The sequence below is a fragment of the Trichechus manatus genome, unplaced genomic scaffold (assembly GCF_000243295.1).
Source record: "Trichechus manatus latirostris isolate Lorelei unplaced genomic scaffold, TriManLat1.0 scaffold00110, whole genome shotgun sequence".
NCBI lineage: Eukaryota > Metazoa > Chordata > Mammalia > Sirenia > Trichechidae > Trichechus > Trichechus manatus.
This window is the reverse complement of record NW_004444046.1, coordinates 7,127,922-7,152,770: the sequence shown is the minus strand read 5'-3', so window position 1 is coordinate 7,152,770 and position 24,849 is coordinate 7,127,922. Positions and strand designations below refer to the sequence as shown.

At 38.1% G+C, this 24,849-nt stretch overlaps 1 protein-coding gene across 13 annotated transcripts in view; it reads right to left on the bottom strand.

The window, feature by feature from the left end:
- The window catches only part of FNDC3B (fibronectin type III domain containing 3B), a 401,489-nt gene that overhangs the window by 199,537 nt on the left and 177,103 nt on the right, over positions 1–24,849 (bottom strand). For 11 of the 13 annotated variants that reach the window (XM_023737934.1, XM_023737942.1, XM_023737932.1 and 8 more), the window contains one exon: positions 1,148–1,224. In XM_023737934.1, coding sequence (XP_023593702.1) covers positions 1,148–1,224 — 77 coding nt within the window. Of the gene's footprint in view, positions 1–1,147; positions 1,225–2,956; positions 6,524–8,080; positions 8,098–24,849 lie in introns of those variants that run through there. The other 2 variants (XM_023737944.1, XM_023737941.1) reach the window with 2 other exon arrangements.

The following is a 24,849-nucleotide window of genomic DNA, read 5'->3' as shown; positions in this document are numbered from 1 at the left end:
AAATGGATAAGTTTTTTTCTTTAGAGAAGGATAAATCTTTGATTCCTGCCTGCACTTCAGTAACCTTCCTATGTGGCTACCAATTTTTTTCAACCTAGTAACAGCATTAAAAACTCACAATTACAGATTTTTAAACTACTTTAAAAGCTGAAAGAAAGTATCAAAGAAAAATCTGGAAGGATATAATCTAAAAAAAAAATAGTGATACAATGGTTATCACCTCTGGGTAGTAAAATTATACATATTTTCTTTTATATAACTCTTCTGCTTCTTTTAATTTTTTTTCCAGTGAGTACTTGATGCTTTTATAATCAGAAAAAAAGAACAAAAGAGGCAAAGAGAGAGGGAAAAAAAAAAGTTGGGTAGTTATTTAAGAGGTAGTTAAGCCAGGAGAATCAGGGAAGTGTGCATATTATGCTGAGCCTAGGACAAAAACCAAGGCATACACAGACATTCAGTACATTCCAGGCATCCTGAGCATTTTATACCTTCTCCAAGCATGGGCGTATAACTCATCCTTTAAAAAACTTTTTAGCCTTCCAACATACCTCTGAGATTGCTATGACCATCATTTTACTTAATAGAAAACCAGTGTTCAGAGAAATTTGAGTATAAACAGCCAAGTTCTCACATCATACTCAAGTAATTCACCAAACCAGGCCGTGCCACGTTATGTAGAAATGGGACTCATAACAAAAGGTAGGCCCTATTTATATCAACAGTGTCTCCTTTGATAATTTTAATAATTAAGTCTATGAATATTTTGTTTCAGTAAATTGTGGTACAAATGGAAGGAAGTTTCTGAGGCAGGGAACTCCATGAATGAGTAACAACCAAATGGTCAAGTGTGAAACCCAATGTGGCTGAGGCAGCCTGGGAACCCTGCTGTGTTTCCCTCCCTCAGACTTTCTGGCATGTCAAGTGGCAAGACACAGGAAGTGTCCTGTGGTGACCTTTGTTGTAAGCAGACTGTGAAGCAGAAAGTGAGACTCTGAGTGATTAACCTCCTTACCACAAAAAATGATGGCAACCCTTGCATTAAATTAACTCCTGGAAAAAGAAAAGAGTTTTTTAAGCCTCAATATAATATTCTTTTGGAACAATGACAGCGTCCACAGTGAGTGGAGAAGTCCATAAAACGGCTTACCTGTGAGATATAGCCTGGAGGTACGTGGATGGGAGGAATGGATCCATTGGGTGACATCATGGGAACTTCAGCAGGTCCTAAACGAGGTAAAGTAAGATATTAAGAGTTGAAGAAACATACACTATCAAATAATCATTGATATTTCCAGAGTACTGTCAAAACTAAAGAGAATTAATCACTTTGCCTACTTTCTCTTCAATAACTGGTATACCCTGGCTTAAAACTGGACCTGAAATTCTTGATGAAAAAGAATACCCAACTTTGTAACTCAAGAAAAAATTTTAAAAATAACTATGACCACCCTCATAAATGCTTAATGATTCCCAGAGCCTCAAATTCCATATGCCAAGGCTGCTCAGTTAAGAGTAGTCTAACAAAGTTGGGGGGGGGGGTCTTTTTTTTTTTTTTTTGCATTTAAGAGAATGTATTATTAATAAATGCTTAAACAAACCAACTTTGAAATGAGTTTATCTCTTCTGATTCAAAAGCTCCTACAGACTTGGAGCCTATAATTTTAATTGAGATTATTAATTTCAGTAAGTTTCTGTAACATGCCATTAATTTGAAATAGAAGAAACTTTTAAAATACTCCAAAATCAACTGAATTTGGTATGTGTCTTATGTTATACTGAAGAGGGGAAAATAGAGCATATTTTAAAATTAAGCACTATTAGGCACTATTTGGAACTCTCACGTCAAAATTACTTGGTTTATTTCAAAATCAACTGTTAAATTAACAAGAAATTAGCTTCAAACTATCAAATTCAATGAATGTTAATCACAAATCTAAGGCAAACAAGTTAACACTCACAGTAGCTACCTAAGACATAGTTTGAGCTAATGAATTACAAAGAAATTGATTGCTGTAACATCAACATCAACTATGTCACCCTTCCAAAGATCCCACGATCAAACAATTTCCACTTTTAGAAGCACAAGAACCTCAAAGTCAATGGTTTTCCATTTGGTAGCTGGTAACCCACTTCCCAAATGTCAATCCAAGGCTATGAGTTTCTACTTTGAGATGCGACTTCCTGGCACCAAGTCCCTTGTGTTGTTTATTTGCTTTATCCTAATGTGCGCTGTGCTGCCAGCAATGAAAATTGCTCAGCTGTAACAAAAACCAAGAAAAATACAACAGTTCTCTTGGCAACAGAAGACAGATCCTGCCACCCAGTGCTACATTACACGTAAGCATAATGCACCTTTCACCTTAAAGAACAACTCAGTGTTATGACAAACTCACAGGAGAGGAGGGGTGGGGATGGGGCACAGGGACACAGTCAGCAGATACAGGAAAAAACAGGAGTGAGACAGAGAAGACACATAATATCCATGTAATATTCCAAATGACTAGAGCTTCCTGCAACTTCACGAACAATATATCTGATACCTTCTATGCATATACAAAACCACAGTGGTGTCTCGCACTCGAACATACTGGCAATACTTTAAAACAAAAGAAAAGAGTGGCATAATAGGTAATTGCATGATACCATACTATTTTTTAAGTATGATTCAAATACATCTACCGATCACTGAAGGTACTGATTTCTAAACTCATCCTTCTCGTCAGCTTCAGCATTTTTGCCACAGACAACAAGAAGTTTAGGTATTCACTTATAGAGTCAATCCTCTCCGCAGAGTACATATTTACGAACTTGCCTACTCACCCAAATTTATTTGTAACCCCGAAACCAATATGAGCAGCACTTTCAGAGTCATTTGTGAACACATGCACAGACACAAAAAATTTGAGTTGTCCGATGTGCACACTCCCAGCTGAGGTCAAACAAGGCAACACTGTACCTTCTTGTTTCAGCTTCATACTGTAAACAGGTATCCTTTTTGCAGTCTATGCAGTGTCACGTTTTTCACCTTTCGGGGTTTTTCTTGGTGATCTCACTATTTAAAATGGCCCCCAAGGGGAGTGCTGAAGTGTTATCTAACGTCAATCCCAAGAAAGTTGCGATGTGCCTTATGGAGAAAATATGTGCGTTAGATAAACTTCCTTCAGGCATGACTTAGAGTGCTGCTGGGCATGAGTTCGGTGTTAATGAATTAACAATATATATTAAATAAGGCGTGTTTCAACAGAAACACACATGAAACAAGGTTATGTATTAATCAGCTGATGAAAAAATTACAACCAGAGGCTTGCAGGAAACTAATCCTGGATTTTCCCTAAGAACAACAGTTCAAAAGTCACTAATTTAGTGTTTGTGGTGACTTTATGGAACATACAACAACAAACAATAAGAATCAACTGTATTTTTATGTGAATTGACTCACTTTAAAAAAAATCATAGACAACCCTTTCAGCCTTAGCTTGAACACTATCTATGAAATCCAAGGGACACTGCATTAAGCTCTGTGGAACAAGCATTAAAAGTATGGGTTCTGCTCTCTATTCATACCTGCTGTGTAATCTTAGAGAATTCACTTAGCCTCTCTGAGCCTCATTTTTCTCAACAGAAATAAATGAGAATAATATATAATTCCAACCTCATAGGAGGGGTTAGAATTAAATTTGATAACAGAGCAATGCCTGACATGATAATCACTCATTAATATGCTAGTGATCATCACATTATTCTTTAAATTTGTTTTTAATTTTACTTACAGCTTTTCATTGGTTTGTTATAATTACATTTTAACTACTAAGAAAATTTTTTTAGAATTGTATGTCCCTGTAAAATCAGCAAGTATACACCTTGTAAAATACTGACTTAAGAGGCAACAAACCTTCCTCAGGTAAAAATCTAACATTTCATAGTACAGAAAGTGAACAGAAATGCTACCACCTCAATAAAAGTATTGGTTTTTAATCACCAAAATGTATACCATGCAAACAGGCTCTTAACCCCAGGCATGACCCCTAAAACTGTTAAAGTCATTTGTGTAAAATGCTTTAAAGTATGTAGGACAAGTAAGTGATTTACAGCTAGAAAATGTTTTCTTCCCAACCTCGATTTCAAGAGTAGCCAAATGACTTTAACATGCTTACTCCCCATACCTCTTTGTCGCTGTCATCAAAATTCTTTTAAAGGGCATTGCAAATATACAGCAATGGCTTCCAAAACTTAACTGCATGCCTTGGAGCTCCAAGGTTCCTCTGCTTTCTGAAATAAACCATTGCATCCTCAGGCATTCAGGAGTTTAAGTTTGCAAAATAAAATCCCATAGGCAATGCTAGCATGAGAAAAGGTATTGTCTCCCTGCGCTTATCTTGCTATTGATGAGTTTACTGCCTCTGAGCAGCTGTCTGTGTTTGAGAATGTTCTGATATTACTGTAAATCCTCCACTGATTAAAACACAAACTTCCCTCCCTATGCTTCTAGGACCAGGTTCCTTTTGTTTTTATTAATTGATACAGATAAGACACACAAGACTTAAAGGATACAGCCCTTAGAATATGGTAACAAATGGTTCCTTTCTTGTTCGAACTGCCAACACTGGCTATATAACAGTCCCCTCCTCGCGCAGAAAAAAAAAGCCACATGATCTTCTCCCAAGGCTAATTTCCTCAACTTTACTGGGAAATCAACAGACTATTAAATTTTTGGAAAAAAAAAATTTAAATCTCTTAAAGTGTCCAGAACCCTCTTTAATTAAACACACTGGTTAAACCAAACCAAACCCTCTAGCATCGAGTCCATTCCGAGTCATAGCAAACCTGTAGGATGGGGTAGGACTGCCCCATAGCGTTCCCAAGGCTGTAATCTTTATGGAAGCAAACTGCCACATCTTTCTCCTGCAGAGCTGCTGGTGAATTCGAACCACTGACCTTTGGATTAGCAGACAAGTGCCTGACCACTGCACCACCAGGGCACCTCAACACACTAGCTACATACAGGTAAACAGGTCTATGCAGATACATGTGCACATAAATTTAGATAGTTTGAAGACAAAAATATACAAACATACACTTCCAAAATAACTACCAGTGAGCAGAGTATTATTTTTGAGAAAATAATTAAGAAGCTCAACTAGAGACCACATGAACTCTTTCACAGACAGATGAAAAAGTCACAAGCCAATTTCAAGAAGTAGGAAGAAAATGTTTGCTAAGAGCCAAGAATCCTATGGGGAAAAAAAATGTCTTGGGAAACGTTATCGATTTCAGGTTTTAGGCTATGAACCGTACTTTCCAGAATTCCTAGGTCCCCTGAGCAAAATGTGAAACACAAGAACAACTATGGTTGGTCTATAGCATGAAAAGTTTTTAACTGCATATGCAATTCATCTGTTAATGAATTGATTTTTCATTTACTTATAGCAAACCTTGAACCAGAAAAGTTATAGGGCAGCTTAATTATTCAATCAACTGTAATTCATGCAATGATCCTATGACTTTATCAGAGACTAAAGGAAAGCCCAGCAACACTGCAGTCCACAACCACCCACGAGCTCATGGAGAGCTCCTAAGCTCTATTGAGGCTCCCAGGCTGTTCTGTCTCACCCTGTGCTCCTTCCCACCTACCAGTGATCCCCCAGCTCACGCGTTTAGACACCTCTTGCTTTGGTGGGAACTGATGCTATAATTCAGATCATTTACCCATTCTGGGGGCAGAGTTAACTAGATGACTGAAGGTGAATAAACAAATCCAAAAGTGGGGGAAACTGGGAATCGGGATGTAAATGATTTGAACTAGCCTTTGAAATAAGACCAGCTGTCAATGATTAATTACACTATACTTTCCAATATTTTTCAATGGTACTTTTATAAGCTGAGTATTCACAACAGGTAAACAGGTAGTAAAAAAAAAAAAAGAATTACTGTGCTTATCTATAAACTCGTCCTTGTGTGCCCAGATAGCTGTTACTCAACAACAGCCCTTAGCAACAACAGATTACATTCTCATTAACCTATATATCATCTTGCTCAAAAGGGATGTAAGGGGGCTGAGATTACAATATAACAAGATAAAATAAAACTAATGAGAAAAATGAAGCAAACGTGAAATAATAATGTGATAAAAACCAGTATACTCTATAAAAGTGGTCCTCGAGTCTGTATAAGTAGCCAAAGAAGAGGGACTGGGTTGGCAGAAGTAGCCATAAGAATAAGGCCAGAGCTAATAGGTAGGCAGATAATTAAGGTAAAAGTAATTATCAGAAAAAACAGTCTAAATAAAAGCACACTTGAGCTGTTTGCTGCGGGTCTACGAATGAATGCAAAATGAGAGGTCTTCTGATGAGATGATGTAGGCCTAAGAATGAATCTCCTGTTATTCATGGTCACTCAAGACTCAGACACGGTAAGAGATTAGGCAGGCACTCTGGCGAGCCTTGACATTTTTTTTTTTAAATTCAATTCAAAATCAATTAATCCCACAAGGGAACTAAAAGGAATACAAAGAGAATAAGGCACTCTGGGGAGCCTTGACATTTTTTTTTTTTTTTAAATTCAATTCAAAATCAATTAATCCCACAAGGGAACTAAAAGGAATACAAAGAGAATAAAGTTACAGGTTCTGCCCTCTAGTGCAGTAATTCTCAAAGTTAGTGTTCATCAGAATCACCGGAAGAGCTTGTTAAACTATAGACTACGGGGCCCTACTTTCCAGTTTCAGAATCAGGTGGTCTAGGGAGGGTCCCAATAATTGCATTTCTAACAATTCCTAGGTGAGCTGAATAATGCTGGTCCAGAGACCACACTTTGAGAACCTGACTTACTTGGTTAAAAAAGGATAAGCACCTAACCAAGGAAAGGTAACAGTAAAACTGTGATTACTAATAAGGTAACAAAAAGCAACTGAGTATAAATCTCCTATAGCACATCTTCATTCCATGAACATTCATATTTAGGAAGACGCTATTTCCAGACTCTATGCTAGCGAAGATCAGCAAGATGCACTGTCTGCCCTCGAGGAACTGATGGTGCAATTACGGGGATAACACATATCAACAAATAAACACAAGGAGGCATTTCAGGCACCGTCTAAATCTAGAGAGATTTTTAAAAAGAGTATCATCCTGTGGAAGTGTTAGTAATTACAAAACTGAGCAGTAACAAGCCTCTTAGGAATTTAAGACGACTCACTGTTCTACAAAAAAGGAAACTGAGGCCCAGAAACAAACCGACCAACCCCAGTAATAACAGGCAGGTAATGGAACATCAGCAACCACAATTCAGTTCTTCCCGTTTTTAGCCCAGTATTGTTTCTAATTTTACTTTCCTTGGTAAGATCTGTTGTTCTTTAAAATTACTGTTGCAAAGTCACTTTCCATCAAGGTGTAATATTAATACAGAAGCTGGAGATAGGCGGCACAATTCTCTGGCTACAGTAAAATGATGAAGGCACGCTGGTGTGTCCAACCTCATTTTCCCAGAGGCAGCCTGCCAGAGAGGAAAACAGACTAGGAAGAGCAGAGACTGGAGTTAAGTCAGAGAAGAATGGCTTTGGAGCTAAGGAGGCAGGTCTAGGTTTGAATCTGGGCTCTGTCACTTTCTAGCTTGACCCTGGGCAAGTTACCTAAAACCTCTCTGGCCTACAAAAAGGGATAACAGCAACTACTCTGAAGGGCTCTTTCGAGGATTGGAAGATGTAACACATATTAAGTACGTAGCACAGTGCCTGGACCTGTAAACCCCGCTACCACTGAGTCGGCTGTGACTCACAGTAATTGTACAGGACTGAGTAGAACCGTCCCATAAGGTTTTCAAAGCTGTAAACTTTACAGAAGCAGACCACTACAGCAGCGGCTGGTAGGTTCACACTTTTCGGTTAGCAGCCCAGCACTTAACAACTGCACCAACAGAGTTCCTTATTCCTTAGTTCCTTAGAATTTAAAAAATAACTTTAACATTGTGCAACTAGAAGAAAAATACTGTATGAGCAAAGTTAATGTAGTGTAATCATTTACCACAGAGGCCAAATGGAGAATTATTGTGGTTGTTAGGACCGTCAAGTCGATTTTCGACTCACAGCAAAAGCCATGTGACAGAACGGAACTGCCCCATAGCATTTCCTAGGCTGTAATCTTTACAGGAGCAGATCACCAGGTCTTTCTCCGGTGGAGACACTGGGTGGGGTCAAACCGCCAACCTTTGGGTTCGAAGCCAAGCACTTAAACTTTGCATCACCACAGCTCCTTAAATGAAGAATTATATGGTTACAAACAAGACTTTAAACTAGTTCATTCTGGTTGGAACCCCTGCTGAGAATTTGCATTTCCACCCCAGATATACTGAATGAGAATCTACAGTTTAACAAGATCCCCACGTGATTCTTTCGTATAATAAAATCTTGAGAACCACTGCTCTACCAGTGGTTCTCAGAATTGGTCCCTAACCAGCAGCATTAGCATTACCTGGTAACTTGTCAGAAATGCAAATTCTCAGCAGGGGTTCAAACCAGAACAAATATTCGAAGCCTTGGTTACAAATGAGTTAGTTCTTTTGCTCTTCACAATTTTTTCTTTTAAAATGTTTCTATCTTCTAGCTTGGAAATGGTATCCTCCTTTTGAAAATGTAATATATTATTCAAAATATGTGAATTATGATTATTTTTTAAATAGGAAAAAGGGAAGGATGGTTGCTTTCCCATCGTTGTCTACTTCCCCATTCCTAATCCTAGCCCTACACTTCTCCCCCAAAATTACCTGTTATCTTTCCCGAGCTTCTAGGAAACCTTAGAAAGTTGGGCTTGCCTAACTTACAAAATGTCCTGAAGCATCTTTAAACCAAAGGACCAGCTCTTCTTGAAAGTCAATACCCTACATCTCTTTGACATTGGATTTATTACAAGAATTTCTAGCCTGGCTCAGCCACTGTCCTTAAAAGTACCAAGTGAGCATAACAACAAATTGCCCAAAGACTAAACCTTCCTGCTGGAATTTTCCTGAAGTAAAACACTACACCAAGGACCAAAAGTGAGTGAGTTGCTCTTAGAACTCATAAATAATGGGTCACCACCACATTATCTTTTAGCCACTTGAAAACACAAACAAAAGTGCTGCATGAGATAACAAATCTGTCTTGCCAATTTGAAATCCAAGTCTTTCCTTCCACATACTCCTCTTTGAACTTGTTTTGCTACTTAGCTGTTAAAAGGACATTAGGAGTAGGGAGACTCAGGTTTAATTCTCACGTAAGATTTAAACTCAGTAAATCCCAATTTTTCCTTCAATAAAATTGAGATACCTACCCAATTTACTTTATCAAGTTGCTTGAAGGCTTACTTGTTAATAACATCTATATACATACTGTGTAGATAGATAATGCTATACTAGTTAATACTCTATTGAATTCAATTCAACAAACACTTACTGAGCAGATGTTCTAAGGAATTAAAAGTCACGCAGAGGATTTTACAATCAACTGGAAAAGAGCAGATATATAAACAACAAACTATGACATAAGGAGCAGCAATTGTTTTTATTAGAGGCAAAGAGCCTGGGAGCTGGACAACAACAACTGGCCAAGGGTGGGGTGGGGGAGCATATTGAAAACTCTCAGCCACTGGCAATGAAAAGTTGGTGACATTCATTGCCACCAACTTTAACTAAAATGACCTAACGTAGTTTTAAAAGGAGCTTGATTTAAATTCAGAGCTACAAAATGTAAGCCCTAAAATGGCCAAAGATGCTAGGTATCAAGAGAGGCGCCTGTGACACATCCTTTAACTGCTTGTCTTAGGGTTTTTGTTTGTTGCTTTGTTCAGTTCAACAAACCTTTGCTGAACCTGTTCTAGTTGCCAGACCCCGTGCAGGACGCCAAGGACACAATGACATTGAAGAGAATGTGCATTTCTGTTCTTAATTATGGAGAGAATGGCATGCAGAATGAATAATGCACAGGTGCACTTTGTTGCCCCGTGGGTGGGACAGGAGATGGGCTCTGGGTCCTGCTTTTGGCCTGAGGTTTCTGTGACAGCAACGATGTATCTCAGCATGGAGTCACAGGCACATAGCCCAGACATCTCAAGCAGCATGAGCATCTGGAGAAAGTACAGTCTAGAAACAGAAATGATTAAAGAATTAAGACTTAAGACGAAAGGTTCAAGAAGTTGATCTTTGGGGGGAAAATCAAACCAAACAAAACAGCAGGTTCCTACATCTGACCTTATGCTGAAGCTGGTTCTCTTGAGGGCCTGCTCTTCAAGTTAAGTTGTATCATGCTATCCAATAGTAATATAATTTACCCAGTCTACAAATGAAAAATATTCAGTACAACCTTGTCAATTTAAACTTATTTAAATGAATAGTAAGATTCAGTCTTTCTTTGCTTTGGTTTTTAATGGTTAGGTTTGGAATGGCAGACAATCCAATCCATGGATATGCTTATACATACTTAAGCAAGGACCTCTGAAATCTCCAAGCTCTGAGGAATGATACCAACAAAACTCAGTGATGCTAAGAAAGGGCTTCTGATATTTTACAAAGAAAAGTGCCTGCAAATATTAACACAAAATTAAAAGAAAGGCATCAGAAGGGGCATGAAACACTTCAAGGCCTTTAAATCATTCCCAGCTCATTGTCTCTTATGCTCATCAAGGGCATCAGACAGCCTGTCACAGCTTTATCATGGGGAGTAAACAGGACACATTTCACCTAACTAGTGGTATTCCAGCTAATAACAAATTCAAGAGGGAGTTACCAGGAAAGGTGAGCAGAAATTTGTTGTTGTTGTTAGGTGCCACTGAGTCAGCTTCTACTCATAGCGACCTTACATGTAACAGAATGAAACGAAACGCTGCCCGGTCCTGCGCCAGCCTTACAATCATTGCTATGCTTGAACCCATTGTTGCAGCCACTGTGTCAATCCATCTCACTGAGGCTCTCCCTCTTTTTTGTTGATGCTCTACTTCACCAAGCATCATGTCCTTCCTTCTCCAGGAATTGGCCCCTCCTTCTGACACGTCCGAAGTAAGTGAGACAAAGCCTCGCCATCCTCGCTTCTAAAGAGCATTCTGGCTGTACTTTTTTCAAGACAAATTTGTTTGTTCTTCTGGCAGTCCATGATACATTCAATATTCTTCACCAAAACCACAATTCAAGTGCCTCAATTCTTCAGTCTTTTTTTTTTCACTGTCCAGCTCTCGTATGCATATGAGGTGGCTGAAAACACCTACCATGCCTTGAGTCAGGCACACCTTAGTCATCAAAGTGACATCTTTATTTTAAGATTTTAAAGAGGTCTTTTGCCGCAGATTTTCTCAATGTAATATATTGTTTCATTTCTTGACTGCTGCTTCCATGGGCGTTGACTGTTGATTTAAGTAGAATGAAATCCTTGACAAGTTCTATTTCTTCACTGTTTACCATGATGCTATTTATTAGCCTAGTTGTGAGGATTTTCAAGCATAATTTTCAGCAGAGCCTTCCAGATAGTCTTACTGAGGGTAAAAATTTCCCTAAATTCTCCTCATGAGGATAACAGTATTTCAAATTTCATTTTAAACATCCTGAACTAAAACAGAGATTGATATTTTAGTAATAATAAAATGTACTAATTTTGTAAGGAACAGTTCATTAAAGGACAATGGCAGGGAAAGCAACTAAGGTAACGTGCCAACAGGAACAGGGCTGAACTCGTTTACTGTGGCCTTGAATATTTTAAATGGGTTGTAAAAACTGTCATTCTCTCACCAGTTGTCTCTGCTTTCATTATGAGGTATGAAAAGGGAAAAGGAATGAATAAAATCTTGTCCACTCTCCCTCCCCAGACCCCACTCTCACCCCATTCGCCTGGCCACAAGGCTCTTTTCTCTCAGGAAGGGTAGAACATTGAGTAAAAGACAGGGAAAGCATGCATGTATCTCATAACAACTCCATGAAGAACTCAGGAGCAAACCTACACATTCAATTTTATTTGTGCTCCAATTTACAACTCCAAGGTCATGCTCTACAGGGGCAGGTTTGAAAACAGTTCTGAAATTATTAACCAGACAACAAAATGTGACTGCATTCCTCACAAGCTCTATTTTACATTATTTGTTAAAAGAACATTCAAAACATCACCCTGAAAAGCTGTACTAAATATAATAATAATAATAATGTGTAACTTTACCAACATATCGTTATTTAATATATTTAGACGAGTTCAATTACTTATTGCTCTAACGAGGTTTACAAAGCAAACCAGAGGATCCCTGTCAACTGTTTTCAAGACTGGTTCTTCAGCTGCCCTTGCTTGACGTAAAGGAAAAGACTTTAACAACATTCTGAAAGGCCTTTTATTGACAACATCCCCACATGGTTTCCTAGCTGAGTTCTTCTAACTCATGTACCTCGAATTCAAAGGCAAGACAGAAATGGCTGGGATTCATGGAATAAAACAATTAACAAAAATCAAACGGTTATGGGAATGGAAAAAAAATGAATAAAACTTTCCATAACATACAAGTCACAAGTTATGTACCCTATGCCATTTGCTCTCCAATTGAGAACACGGCTCGCTCACTCATGATCATGCCAGTATCAGGTTGAAAGCTGTTCTCTGAACCAAGGACCAGCAATCTTCTGAAACTGACTTGATTTTACAAAGGTGTTTTGACAGCTAATAAAAATCCTCTAAGTTGTCTGGTGGCTAGAACTTAATAATGGGCTTTGAAATGACTAGCACAATTTATAGTTCTAGCCTCTGCCTTAACAAACCACATGGAGGAGGCCAGAAAAGCAAATGAGGGTTCCCACAGACCAACTCTGTTTACACAGCCGGTAGCTTTACTCTTTTTGTCTGTATGTGAAAAACAAAAGGCAGGCTAAGTACCGACAGTAAACAACAACTACAAATAGGTTAGACTCCCCCATCTCCTGAGTGTTTGAAGTTTGAGCAAGGGCGGCCAGGAAACACCTCCAAGTGACCGTGGGAGGCTGGGTCACCCTGAACTACCATTTTCTCAGCTGTAAAAATGAGCTGAAACAGGTATTGTTGAGGGCCAGCAGACTGCTTTATGGCTGTACTTTCCAGTCCTGGCACATTGGTTCCACAGGAACAATTTTACTGAACAGGCTACAATATCACATTCAAAAATCAACCCTCCTTTGAGTAAGGGGCCCTGGGACAAATGAAAACCGAGGGTCTACATTTGAGGGAACAGATACCAGAAAGAACTGCAGCTGAGGTCTCCTAGCAGATTCCCTGCTGTTTTTCCTAAGCTGAAAACAACAAGCTTTTCAAGAGAACAGATACATTTTAAACTTACTACATCCAGACAACTACCAACTCCCAGCCCACTAATCAGCTAGTCGGTAACAGCCAAGACTAGACTGGCACAAATGGTTAAGCACTCAACTACTAGCTGAAAGGCTGGAGGTTCAAACCCAACTAGAGGCACCTTGGAGGATAGTTCTGGTGATGTGGTCACAGCCTTGAAAACCTTATGGCGCAGTTCTACTCTACACACACGGAGTCGCCATGAGTCAGAATCGACTCGAAGGCAACTAACAACAACCAAAAAAAAAACAAAACAAAGCTCGTTGCCGTCGAGTTGATTCCGACTCATAGTGACCCTACAGGACAGAGGAGAACTGCCCCAGAGGCTTCCAAGGAGCGCCTGGAGGATTTGAACTGCTGACCTTTTGATTAGCAGCTGAACTCTTAACCAGTACGCCAACAATGGCAGGCCTTATTATGGTAGAAGGGGTAGGGGGAAGAAGGCAAAATTACCAACTGGTATTCAACATCAAAACAGGCAGTTTTCATATATAGTATTATGGGTAGTTAAACAACAGTATGACCACAAATAGATATACATGATAAACAAACAGGAACAATTCATAAATCCCCTCAAGGCAAAATTTTAGGATTACACCCCTCCTGTTCCAAAACACCCCTCTCAGATTAATCTGTGGGCATGAAGAAGACAGGAATTTTTGTCTTTTTCATGTCTTTATCTCCATCACTGCCTTTGAGAAACTATTTTGTTTTGTGATTTCTCTTCCCCTTGATTTCACCTATAAATCCCCATATGCATACGTTCCTGACCCTGAGGGCAAATGAGAGTCACTGTCATCCTCATACTTGCCTAGTAGGGATCGCACTAACTTTTAGATGAGTAAAACAATGTCAAATACTTGATAACAAATTTCCTGGCCACAAACCTGAGGTCAGATCTCTGAGGCAGTCTGTACAAAAATGTACTACTAGAAAGAAATGGAGAACGGATAATAAGGAGAAAGAAGGGTTTGGGACAGAAAGCTGAACCTCTCTTTGAAAAGAGGACAGGACTAGAGAGACATGCCTAACTTATAACAAAAAATATAAAAATAAAAAAGCAGGAAGAGAAAATAATCTGGTAGACTGAGGGGAGGGAGGACTACAAACAAGGCAGACCATCACACCTGGAAAAACAAATTATTCTCTACTGAATTGTTATCCAATTGTCCCTGTGATGCAGTAAATAGCACATGCATCATATCCAAAGTGGCAACTCATTAAAACATGATAGGAATCCAGAGGCTGGCCACTGGTCTACTTCAGCTTTCCAACAGTATTTTTACAAGCTGTTCTCTTCAGCCCTCCCCCACCAAAACCAAGTAGCTCAGCGGAGACATGGATCCAGTCTGTGTGGCCTTGGACAAGTCACTTTACAGTCCAGGTCAAATGCATCAAATGCAAAGTAAAAGCAAGGAACGTGAAGATTTCTATGACTCCTTTTAGAGTGATACGCTGCGTGGTATTACGGTCATGTAAGTCTATGCTTGCAGATTCTAGAAAACAGCTGTTAGCAGACAATCCCTAAAATCCTTTCTACTGTGCTTTTCAAATTTTTAGTTATATTAGAATTCCTAGAGCCTTTTGATCACAGATTTCCAGGCCTCTGGAATCTTCCCCCCCACACACAAGTTGCTCCCCCACTACACACACACACACACACACACACACACACACTCTCTCTCTCTCTCTCTCTCTCTCTCTCTCGATGTTGATGCAAGTGTTCTATGGACCAGTCACAGGAAATATGATCTAGAAAAAACACCATTAATAAAATAAAAGGGAGAAAAAAGAAGCACATCCAAGATCCTCGACGCACATCTCATTTGTAGTCACTGTAAAGCCAAATTAGCGGAGTCTTAATTTCAGCGCAATGTTTAAAAGTGAACATGAAAAGGAGAGAAAAAATACACCAACCAACCACCAGAAGAGTTCTCTATATTTTGACCAATTAATGGGTATTTAAATGAATATATTTCAACTAACAAAGATGACTATAATTGACTAAAAACAGCCCTCCAGTTTTAGTCACAATAAAGCAACTATTATTACACTTCCATGGCAATAACAAATAATGACAGGATTTCATAGAATATAGAATAATAAGCACTCTATTAAGAAGCAGTCTATGCAATTACTGCATTTATTTATATGATTACTGGTCACTGGTGATTAATTTAATATGAAAAGTTATACAACTAAGGAGAGGCAAATAGAACGGTTGATGAAATCTTCATAAACTATTTTTTCAGTTGACAGCCAAGGTCGGGGTGGGGGGCGGATTTTCAAAGGTCATCCAGTCTAATTCCTCATTTAAGGCTTGAATAGCTGAACAAAATCCCTAGCAAACAGGCAGATTTCAGAAAATTTAGAGTTCATTTTCTCAAGATGCAGCAAATTTCTTTTCTTTTCTTTTTTTTTTACAAACCTAATTGATAAAGGAGTTAATAAGAAGGATTTAAATACTTATGTTTCCACACGTATATAATGTTAAGTAATTGTATTGTATTACACGTCATCAGTTAGATATTACAGTTATATTTTCAGGTGTGTATGTGTGTACTGTAATACGAAATCATAAAGTTCACCTGATACGAAACAGTTTCATTATCTGTAGCTGTAATCAAAAGTTTTTGTGACAGCAGAACAGTCAGGCATTAAAAAGCAAGACAACAAATAATCAAGCTACTCTCTAGTTTTCAATCCCAACTTTTAAAAATGTGTCAGGAACAAAATCTCAACTCTCTAAGAATGTGTATAAAAATAATGATTTAATAATTCTACATATGGGTAACGCATCCAAAGAGCAAATAACTTCTCATCTGATGACGTTTCTCACACTTAAACCAAGAAAAAGAATTTTTCTTTCCTAAAATCTTACTGTATTCTTCTAAACATTCACACTATTTGGGTATTCACATGCATATCTTTTCATTTTGCAGTTGGCTGAAAACTAAAAAAATAACACTCCAAAATGGCAGGACTCTTAAGAAAAATTAACGTGTAGGTCTTCTTAAACCATAAAAAAAAATGACTGTAACATTGATTTGTTCTACTGAAACATGTCAATAATCTGACTGCCGTTATACTTTTAAAAAAAATTATCATAACAGTTTATAACCTAGCAAAAAAGTTTCTAAGACACTTAATTTATTTCAGAAGAAGTCGGAATCAGCTCAAGTCAAACAACCCTAACAACTCTCTCCACCTTAGTTAAAATGTCATGAATTGTCTTATAAAGTGTCAATATAATTCATGAAATATTCTAGAAACGTTTTACTCAGATGCTTACTTCTACTTCACTTTGTTGTTTTAAGATGCAAAATTCCCCTTTTGAAAGAAAGTTTTTCACAGGGACTGTTACTGTGGTATAATCACATTGCTATGGGGTTCTAAACTAAGGAAGTTCCCACAAGGATTACCTATTCAAAAAAATAAAATTCATCTATGTTTATTAGAGGTCCAGCTAGAACTCCTACTATGGCCAATGGAGGGAGAGAAAAAAAATGCATCTTTTTATGTGTAGCACAGGGGCATATTTTTACAAATACTATATTTCACCAAATCTGACATACCATCAAAAAGAAGCAATGTAATTTTACATGCTACTGAAAAAGAAAAAAATTGCTGCATTCAATCAGTTGAATTGGCATTCAATCAACTGTAAGATGTATGCCTATTAAAAAGATGCCAAAATGGGGAGAAATATGCTTCTTAGAACTCATGACATACAATATATGGCTTGGGAAGAAACTGAAAGAAACCAGGAAGTACAGAATCCCAACCTGTAGCTATGTCCAATGGCCCAATGTAGCCCAGTGGGTATGTAAGAGTTGGGTGAAAATAGTCACATAATTCCATTAACAACCCAGCATAAATCTACCATCTAATGTCCTAAAAACTATCAATATTATTTTCTTGCACAAAATTTCCAAAGTATAATGAGAGAATAGGCCATCTAAATAAATACATCCTACCCTTTTCTCCATTAACTTCAAATTTGTATCCACTGTACCTTCAAGTAGACTCAATATTCCTGTAATTGATTCATTTCTTTTATTTCAATTAAATTCAATACAAAGTAATTTTCTAGACTAACTTTGGAGTTTCCTGGGACTTCTCCAAAATATACCAAAAAATAGGTCACTCCTGTCCCTTGAAGACACTGAAAATCTCAATACCCACTAAATGTAAAACAAAAGACAATTTCCGAGATCAGCCCTGAATCTAGCCCCCACGTATCCTGAGAGCATACAGCCATTGGTACAGAACTCTTAGCACAACTTTTTGGCAAAGTGAAAAAATTAAAACAAGTTTGGTATCTCTTTACAGACTGAGTTAAAACAGTGTTAGGAAGGGGCGGCTCATCCCCATGAACTCCAAAGTATACCTCATTTGCATTAAAATGCTATATAATCTTACAAATATATGTGCTTTCTAAAATTTAACCTCAATATAGTAAAATAAATTGCTTTATTCTATGTTTTAAAGACGTCTACATTCCCGCTAGTCTCATTAATTCGTGGAGTGTAATAAACAACAAACAATTAATACTTCCACTTAAAAAAAAACTATATCTTCTCCATTTTCCTCCTACTTACCTAACATCCCCTACCCACTCCCCCTCCCTTTGAGAAGGCTATACAAGAGAAGCTTAAGATAAATAAATGTATTACCATATTTTTACCCAAATAACATACGCCTTCTACATTTGTTTGCCAACTACTCCCAACCCCGTCAAGGTATTTTCAGAAGTGCTGCTATGCCAATTTTTTGGTTGGAATTGACTCGATGGCAATGGATTTGGATTTGGTTTTGGTTTGTATTATTCATGCTTTGAAAAAGCCATTTCTGACAATGGGCAGTAGTATTTCCACCTAATCTATGATTACTGTAAGCGCATCATAAATTAAACTCAGAATTACTATTGTTCTCCAGCAGTTTGGGAAAATGTCTGATTCATTTTTATTTGTGCTTCATTACAACGTCTGATTTTATTTACTTGTTTATTTATTTTTGCTTCTAGGTGCTCACATCACAATATTATGAACGTCAGTCCTAAGAAAGGAAGAAATAAAGGTTCAGATTTTAAACACCTAATGTGTCCTCCCAGCCTGTGCTTCTCAGGATTTACATGTAGGTTTACTTTTCTCTAAGACTCTGGGAAAAGAAGCATTGCTAATGCTGAAGTTTTACTAAGGTATTTTTTAAGTTCCTAACCTCACCACTCTCAAAATGACAATTTTAACTTAGAAAAACCTATACAAAAGCAAAAAAGTGATTAAACCCGACCCACAGGGTACTCTGATCATTTTTTTCTCCTGAAAAATCTATTATTTATTTGACACCCATGTTCATTTATTCTTAACGACTGGGGAACAAGCGTTAATAATGCTATTTAAAGTATTTCTATTTCCACTTTTGAGTGGATATCATGCAAAGTAACTCCAAACAAAAGTTTTCAAGTTTTCACACAAATGAATACCCTGGTTGCCTTTTACATATTAATTCTAAACTAACCAGAAAATACTGCTGAAGGCTAAAAACTGGCAGCTAGCTGTAAGAATATTAAGATGGTAGGGGGAAGCAGGTATTACAAAATGGAGGATGATTACATCATTACATAACTACCAAATTGCATCATTACATAACTGCCAAACCACTTAGAATCATGATCCAGCCAAGCTGACACATAACCTTATCCATCACAGCCAGTGTTACTTTCGCCTTGCACCTCAGCACTCATTACTACCAGACATACGTCATTAATTCACAAAATAGTTGGATAGCAGATTTTTTACTATTGTTATAAATGCACAATGTCGGATAACAAGATAGTCAATAAGTGAGGAGTAGGCGTATCGGTCTCTACTTGTCAGCTTCCTAATGTTTGGATTTTAAATAACTTCAATACACTTTTCCAAAATCATGATACAAGACATACACTACAAGAAATAAAGAAAAGATAAACAGAAAACTCTGCAAAGAGAATGGAGGTTTATTTGCCAAGCATAGTAAAGTAGTTATGGCACAGTTTCTAGGGCCATGCTCTTCCGGATTCAATTCCAAGCTCCACCAATTAACAGTTGTGTGATCTTAGGCACAATACTGAACTCTGTGCCTCAGTATACTCATCTATAAAATGAAGATAGGAATAGTATCTATCTCACAAGAGATTGTTTAAGGAATAAATAAGTTAATATAAGTAAAGTAATTAGAAGACTGCCTGCCACATGCTTAGCATGCTAGATGGATCAGCTGAAATCATTACTATTACAGCATGGCTGCCAGTTCTTTCCTTACTATTCCTAATATATTTCAGTTTTAACCAGTAAGGTTAAAGATCCAGATTTTTCTACAAGCACAGGTACTCCCAAGTAAGAAGTAATATCCATACAACAGAAATGGTTAAATATCATAGATTAGGGGGTGGGAGTGGGGGTGAGGGGCTAGGAAGAGAGTGATTCTAGTTTTAAGCCTGTATCAGGTTAAGCCAAATAATCATTTACTCCAGCTGGGCTAATCAATGTTGATTCCTCTTTGACTAAGGCTAGGCAATATAGTTTATTGCTGCCTGGAAATCTACTTTTCCACTCATAAAAGCATTCCACCCTTCCCATCAACTACAGGAAACTCTCTGCAGTTCCCCCACAATGCCCAGCAAAGTTTGCCCAGTCCTTTACAGACGCTTGATAAACAACTCAGACCAAAATGGACAAATTTCCTGTCCATACCATGTTCCCATTTAATGGCACTACCAGTCAATGTTTTCTTCTTTTCTCAACCACAGTTTCTAAACTTTAAGGCAGAACGATCAGTAATTGCAAGGAATGCCTCATCTATGAGCTGGGCCCTTAATACATGCAGCAAATACTGGACCTGGCCAAAAAAGTACTATTACTGTGGACTTACACAGTATAGTAAATGACTAAAAGGACAACACAAAAATTCCATTTTATAGTCATCCTTTAATATAGAAGAAGCTTAGAATTCTAAAAGTGAAAGGGCTTTTATAAAGTAATCAAAATTCCTTTATATCAATTAACTTTTTCTTAAATAATTATCTAGGTGGAACAAAACTCTATCACCCGTTTATGAATGCATTATGCTTTGGGAGGTGTGTGCGCATGTGCACGTAAGTGAACAGAAATGAACCATGAGTTGGAAACTCAATGCTCAAAGAGTTTCATTTTGCTCAGGAGAAAAATCAGGAATATTCTCACAAGTCTCTCTGTTTACCAAGGAGGCCTGGTTTATTTATGAAAACATGGCCACAAGTCGCCAGAATAAAAGCATTTCACTGGGGCTGTCTTTTACTTTATTCCTTTTTCTCTAGCCCTTTCTCATTCTCCTTAAGAAGCGTCTCTGGTGCAGGCTTGGTTTCTAAAGGTCTGATGAGACTATGGATGCTACAGTGAATGCCGAAGTCTGAAAGAAATATTTCTCTCTTCCTCTCTTTGAGTCAGAAAACTCTGAACACAAGAGGATCCATTCAAGGCATGATGGAGTGCCTCACAGAGGCAGCAATATGTTCACAGTTGGCAAACAGAGACCTATTTGGACAGTGAGTACAGCCATCCACTCAGCAAACATCAGCTTTCCTATTAGTTCACAGTAGAAAGAACGAGACGCTGCTGACCCTTCTTTCAGACTCCAATACCACTTTGGGACAAGCCTTCTAAACAAAATGCCTTTGTCCAACAGTCACAATTCAGTGGGTCCCAACGGCCTTCCTAGAAGCTATGTCTGTCTATTCACAATTGCATTTGCACCCAAAATAATTTGCAAAGGTTTGGAGAAAAAAAAGTGATGGGAAATATCCCAATTTCCATTTATAACAGACAAGGAGTGACTGAACACCTTTATAATCAGCAAGAGCAGCAGCAGCAAAGGTATGAAGCTTATGATGCTTCTAAGAGGTTCTTTCTTCCCATAAGGTGCTTTTGGGCACATGGATGTTGTTACCACCGCAGTTTGGAGGAACACCAAGTATTATCTTTCAAAGGAAGCCAGAGAAAAGACAGGGCAAATCAAATAGCAAACTTCCTGTTGAGTGTGATATCCCTAAATCCCTCCCCATAAGGCTTCAAAATAAAATGCTTATGTAGTTTTTTCAGAACTGTCGGTTCTGAAAAACAGCAAAACTGGTTAGGATGTCCTGTTCTACCTAGACTTTCAGCAAATTCTCCACGTCATGAGTAAAACACAAAGACTTGGAAAGCAAACCAAAGGCCTGTCTTGCTTTCTTCCCCGTCTGGGCATGAACTTGCTATGTGGCCACTTGCTCCAACATACTTGATAACAGAAATCTGCCAGGACATCATTTACTATAAATACAAAATCAAATCTCTTAAAAATAAAATTATCTTTTTAAAAATATGAGTAATAGTCACAGGACAAGGGTGGGGAAGGGGTGTCCTCCAGGATATTTAAACTGTCCACAGCTCATAATATTAACATATTCTTATTACAGGTAGTCCCTAACTTACAATGTATTTGAGTTACAATGAATCCCACTATGACCTTCCATTTTCGGGTTTTGTTTTGTGTATTTTATCGTTAGTAATATGTACTACATACAATGTTTCCGCGCATAATTTGCTGATGTTATCATTCTCAGATGTTCATTCACAGGTGTTCAATTTTATGATCTACTGTTCAAAACACTGCTGTATAGATTTAGTTTTCTAAACTAAATCAAGGGCTTCAGTTGCTTGAAAACATGGACCCAAAAGCTCATCACCTTGCTAAAATCAACAGGCAGATCGGTAAGCAGTGAGATGTTACCGCGAAATATATGAAGAAAAAAAGAAAAGGACCATACAGACAACTCTCATCACTTTTCTGACTAGAAACGCCGTCCCCATTCCCAGGGATAATCCAGATGATCCAGACCCTTTCACAAGTGGAGTTATTACCACAACTGGACAAAATGCCAACACTGTCCAACTCCTCTTCGTCATCAGAGTGATTTTTTGTGATTTGTGTATTTCTTATGTTATGTATGTATTACAATATATCTGTAAGTTTAAATCAACCCTCAAAGACATAAAGATCAGATTTATAAAGATACTGATAATAAAAGGCAATAATAATGAAAACTTTAAAAAAAGAAGTATTTGACTTACGTCAGAACTGACTTCAACAGTCATCAGAACAAAACCCCATCATAAGTCGGGGACTACCTGTACCAAGTATTCATTTTTTATCCTACTTAATCAATATCCCTTCCATATATGTCAGAAATAAGAGATGAATCTCAGAACCCAGAGAAGTCTCCATGTGTTATATTTTTTAAGGAAAAACTCTCTTACTTATGAAAACTTGGGTACTTAAAACTACTGCTGGCCCATAGTCTATCTTTGCACAAAACATGAACTAAGAATGGTTTTTACATTTTTAAAGGGTTGTAAAATAAATTTTGTTCTCTTGTACATAGGCTCACTATGAGTCAGAACCAACTCGATGGCACCTAACAACAACAACAAAATGGAGAATATGCACCAGAGACTGTGTAGACGTGAACAGAGATACTATCTTGCCCTTTACAGAACATGTTTGCTGACCCTGCACTAAATCATTAAAAAGCCTCAAATAATAACTCCTGATTCTATTTAAGTCAAAAATGAACGTGAAGCCAAATCATGAATGTGCTCTCAAATAATCTCCTTCTGGCATTAGGGACCAGAGAGACTCAGGGGAAGATGCAATGACAGCCTGAAGGCAAAAGGACCCTAAGAGATTCCACTCATTCAACAAGACAACTCTAAGACTTCATAGCGGTCACTGGTGGTTCAGTGGCAGAATTCCTGCCTTCCATGCCGGAGACTGAAATCTGTCTGATTCCCAGCCAATGCACCTCATGTGAAGCCACCACCCGTCTGTCAGTGGAGGTATGCATGTTCCTACGATACTGAACGGGTTTCAGTGGAGCTTCCGGACTAATATGGACTAGGAAGAAAAGACCTAGTGATCTACTTCCAAAAATCAGTCAATGAAAACTGTATGAATCACAACAGTCCAATCTGCAACTAATCATGGGGATGGCACAGGACCAGACAGCGTTTCCTTCAGCTGTACATGTGGACGTCATGAGTTAGGGCCAACTCAACAGCAACTAACAACAATAACAAGACTTCATAATAAGCCAAACCCTTTATCGTTTGGGAAGGTACCCAATAAACTGTTCAGCTTGGACAATGTTATTTCACGCACAAAACTAGAAATAACAGCCACTTACCCTTACAGGAAGATGTTGGTGGAATCAAAGGATATAAAAGAAAGAACCTAACAGAAGATGAGAAGGATCTTTACTTGTATCATGTAAGTTACAAGTCCTCTGGTCTTTTTGTAGAATATACCAAAAGAAATACTGACCAAGTAAGAGACAAAGCATGGCGAAAGGCCCTATAAAACTTTTACTTTTTATTCCTACATGCACAAATATGACCCTAAACAGACCCATCTGCATTAAGACGATACATTTCTTTTTCCATGAAAAAAAGGAAGGAGACTTCTTGTGAGCAGAATACTTAGAAAGCTCTAAATTTCTAACAAACAAACTGAAAAGTCACTAAAAAGGAGAAAAAAAAAGGATAATGGAAACTTCTGGATGACATGACTTTAAGTTCCTACCTCAAAGTGGCCAGCTTAAAAGGGCTCAGTCTGAGAATCAGCGTATGCGATTTACCAGCTCACCTGCAGTTCAGTTGCCTTTTAAGGAGGGTTGAGATTAAACCCCAAACTTTCATCCACTCAAGGGTTTATTTGTGCTTCTTGAAAATGACATCATAAAGGTAACTTCTATGATTTGAAGCCAACCAATTTTTTAGAAACTAGTAATACATACATATTATTCCAAGTACAACACGTATCCAAGTTACTGCATCATATCAAAACCCATGAAGTAGGGTTGCCAGATAAAAGATAGGACACAACCAGTTAAATTTAAGTTTCAGATACATGAAAAATAATCTTAGTGTAAGTATGACCCATGCAATATTTGACACAAGCCTGTACTAAAAATTATTTGATGTATTATCTAAGATTCAACTTTAACTGGGCATCTTGTAGTTTTATTTGCTAAATTTGGCAACCCCACCATGAAGATAAAAAACCGAAAACCACACCCGTTGCTATCGAGTCAATTCCAACTTATAGAGACCCTATAGAACACAGTAGAACTGACCCACAGGGTTTCCAAGGCTACAATCTTTACAAAAGCTGACTGCCACATCTTTCTCCTGAGGAGAAACCAGTGGGTTCGAACCACCGACCTTTCAGTTAGCAGCCGAGCACTTAACTACTGCACAACCAGGGTTCCTTTGATGACACAAAGGGTACCCAAATCTGCTAAACAGCTGCCATTTGTAGTACTGTATAGGCTGGTGGGTGGGAAGCTGAAAGGTGCCTTAGACCCTCAACATCTCAGCATTTGGTTCACAGAATGCTATGGAAAGGTGGTTAAAGACCCAGCTGGAGATCCCCATTATCTTGCTCAGACAACCACATGACCTACAACATCAATGACAGGG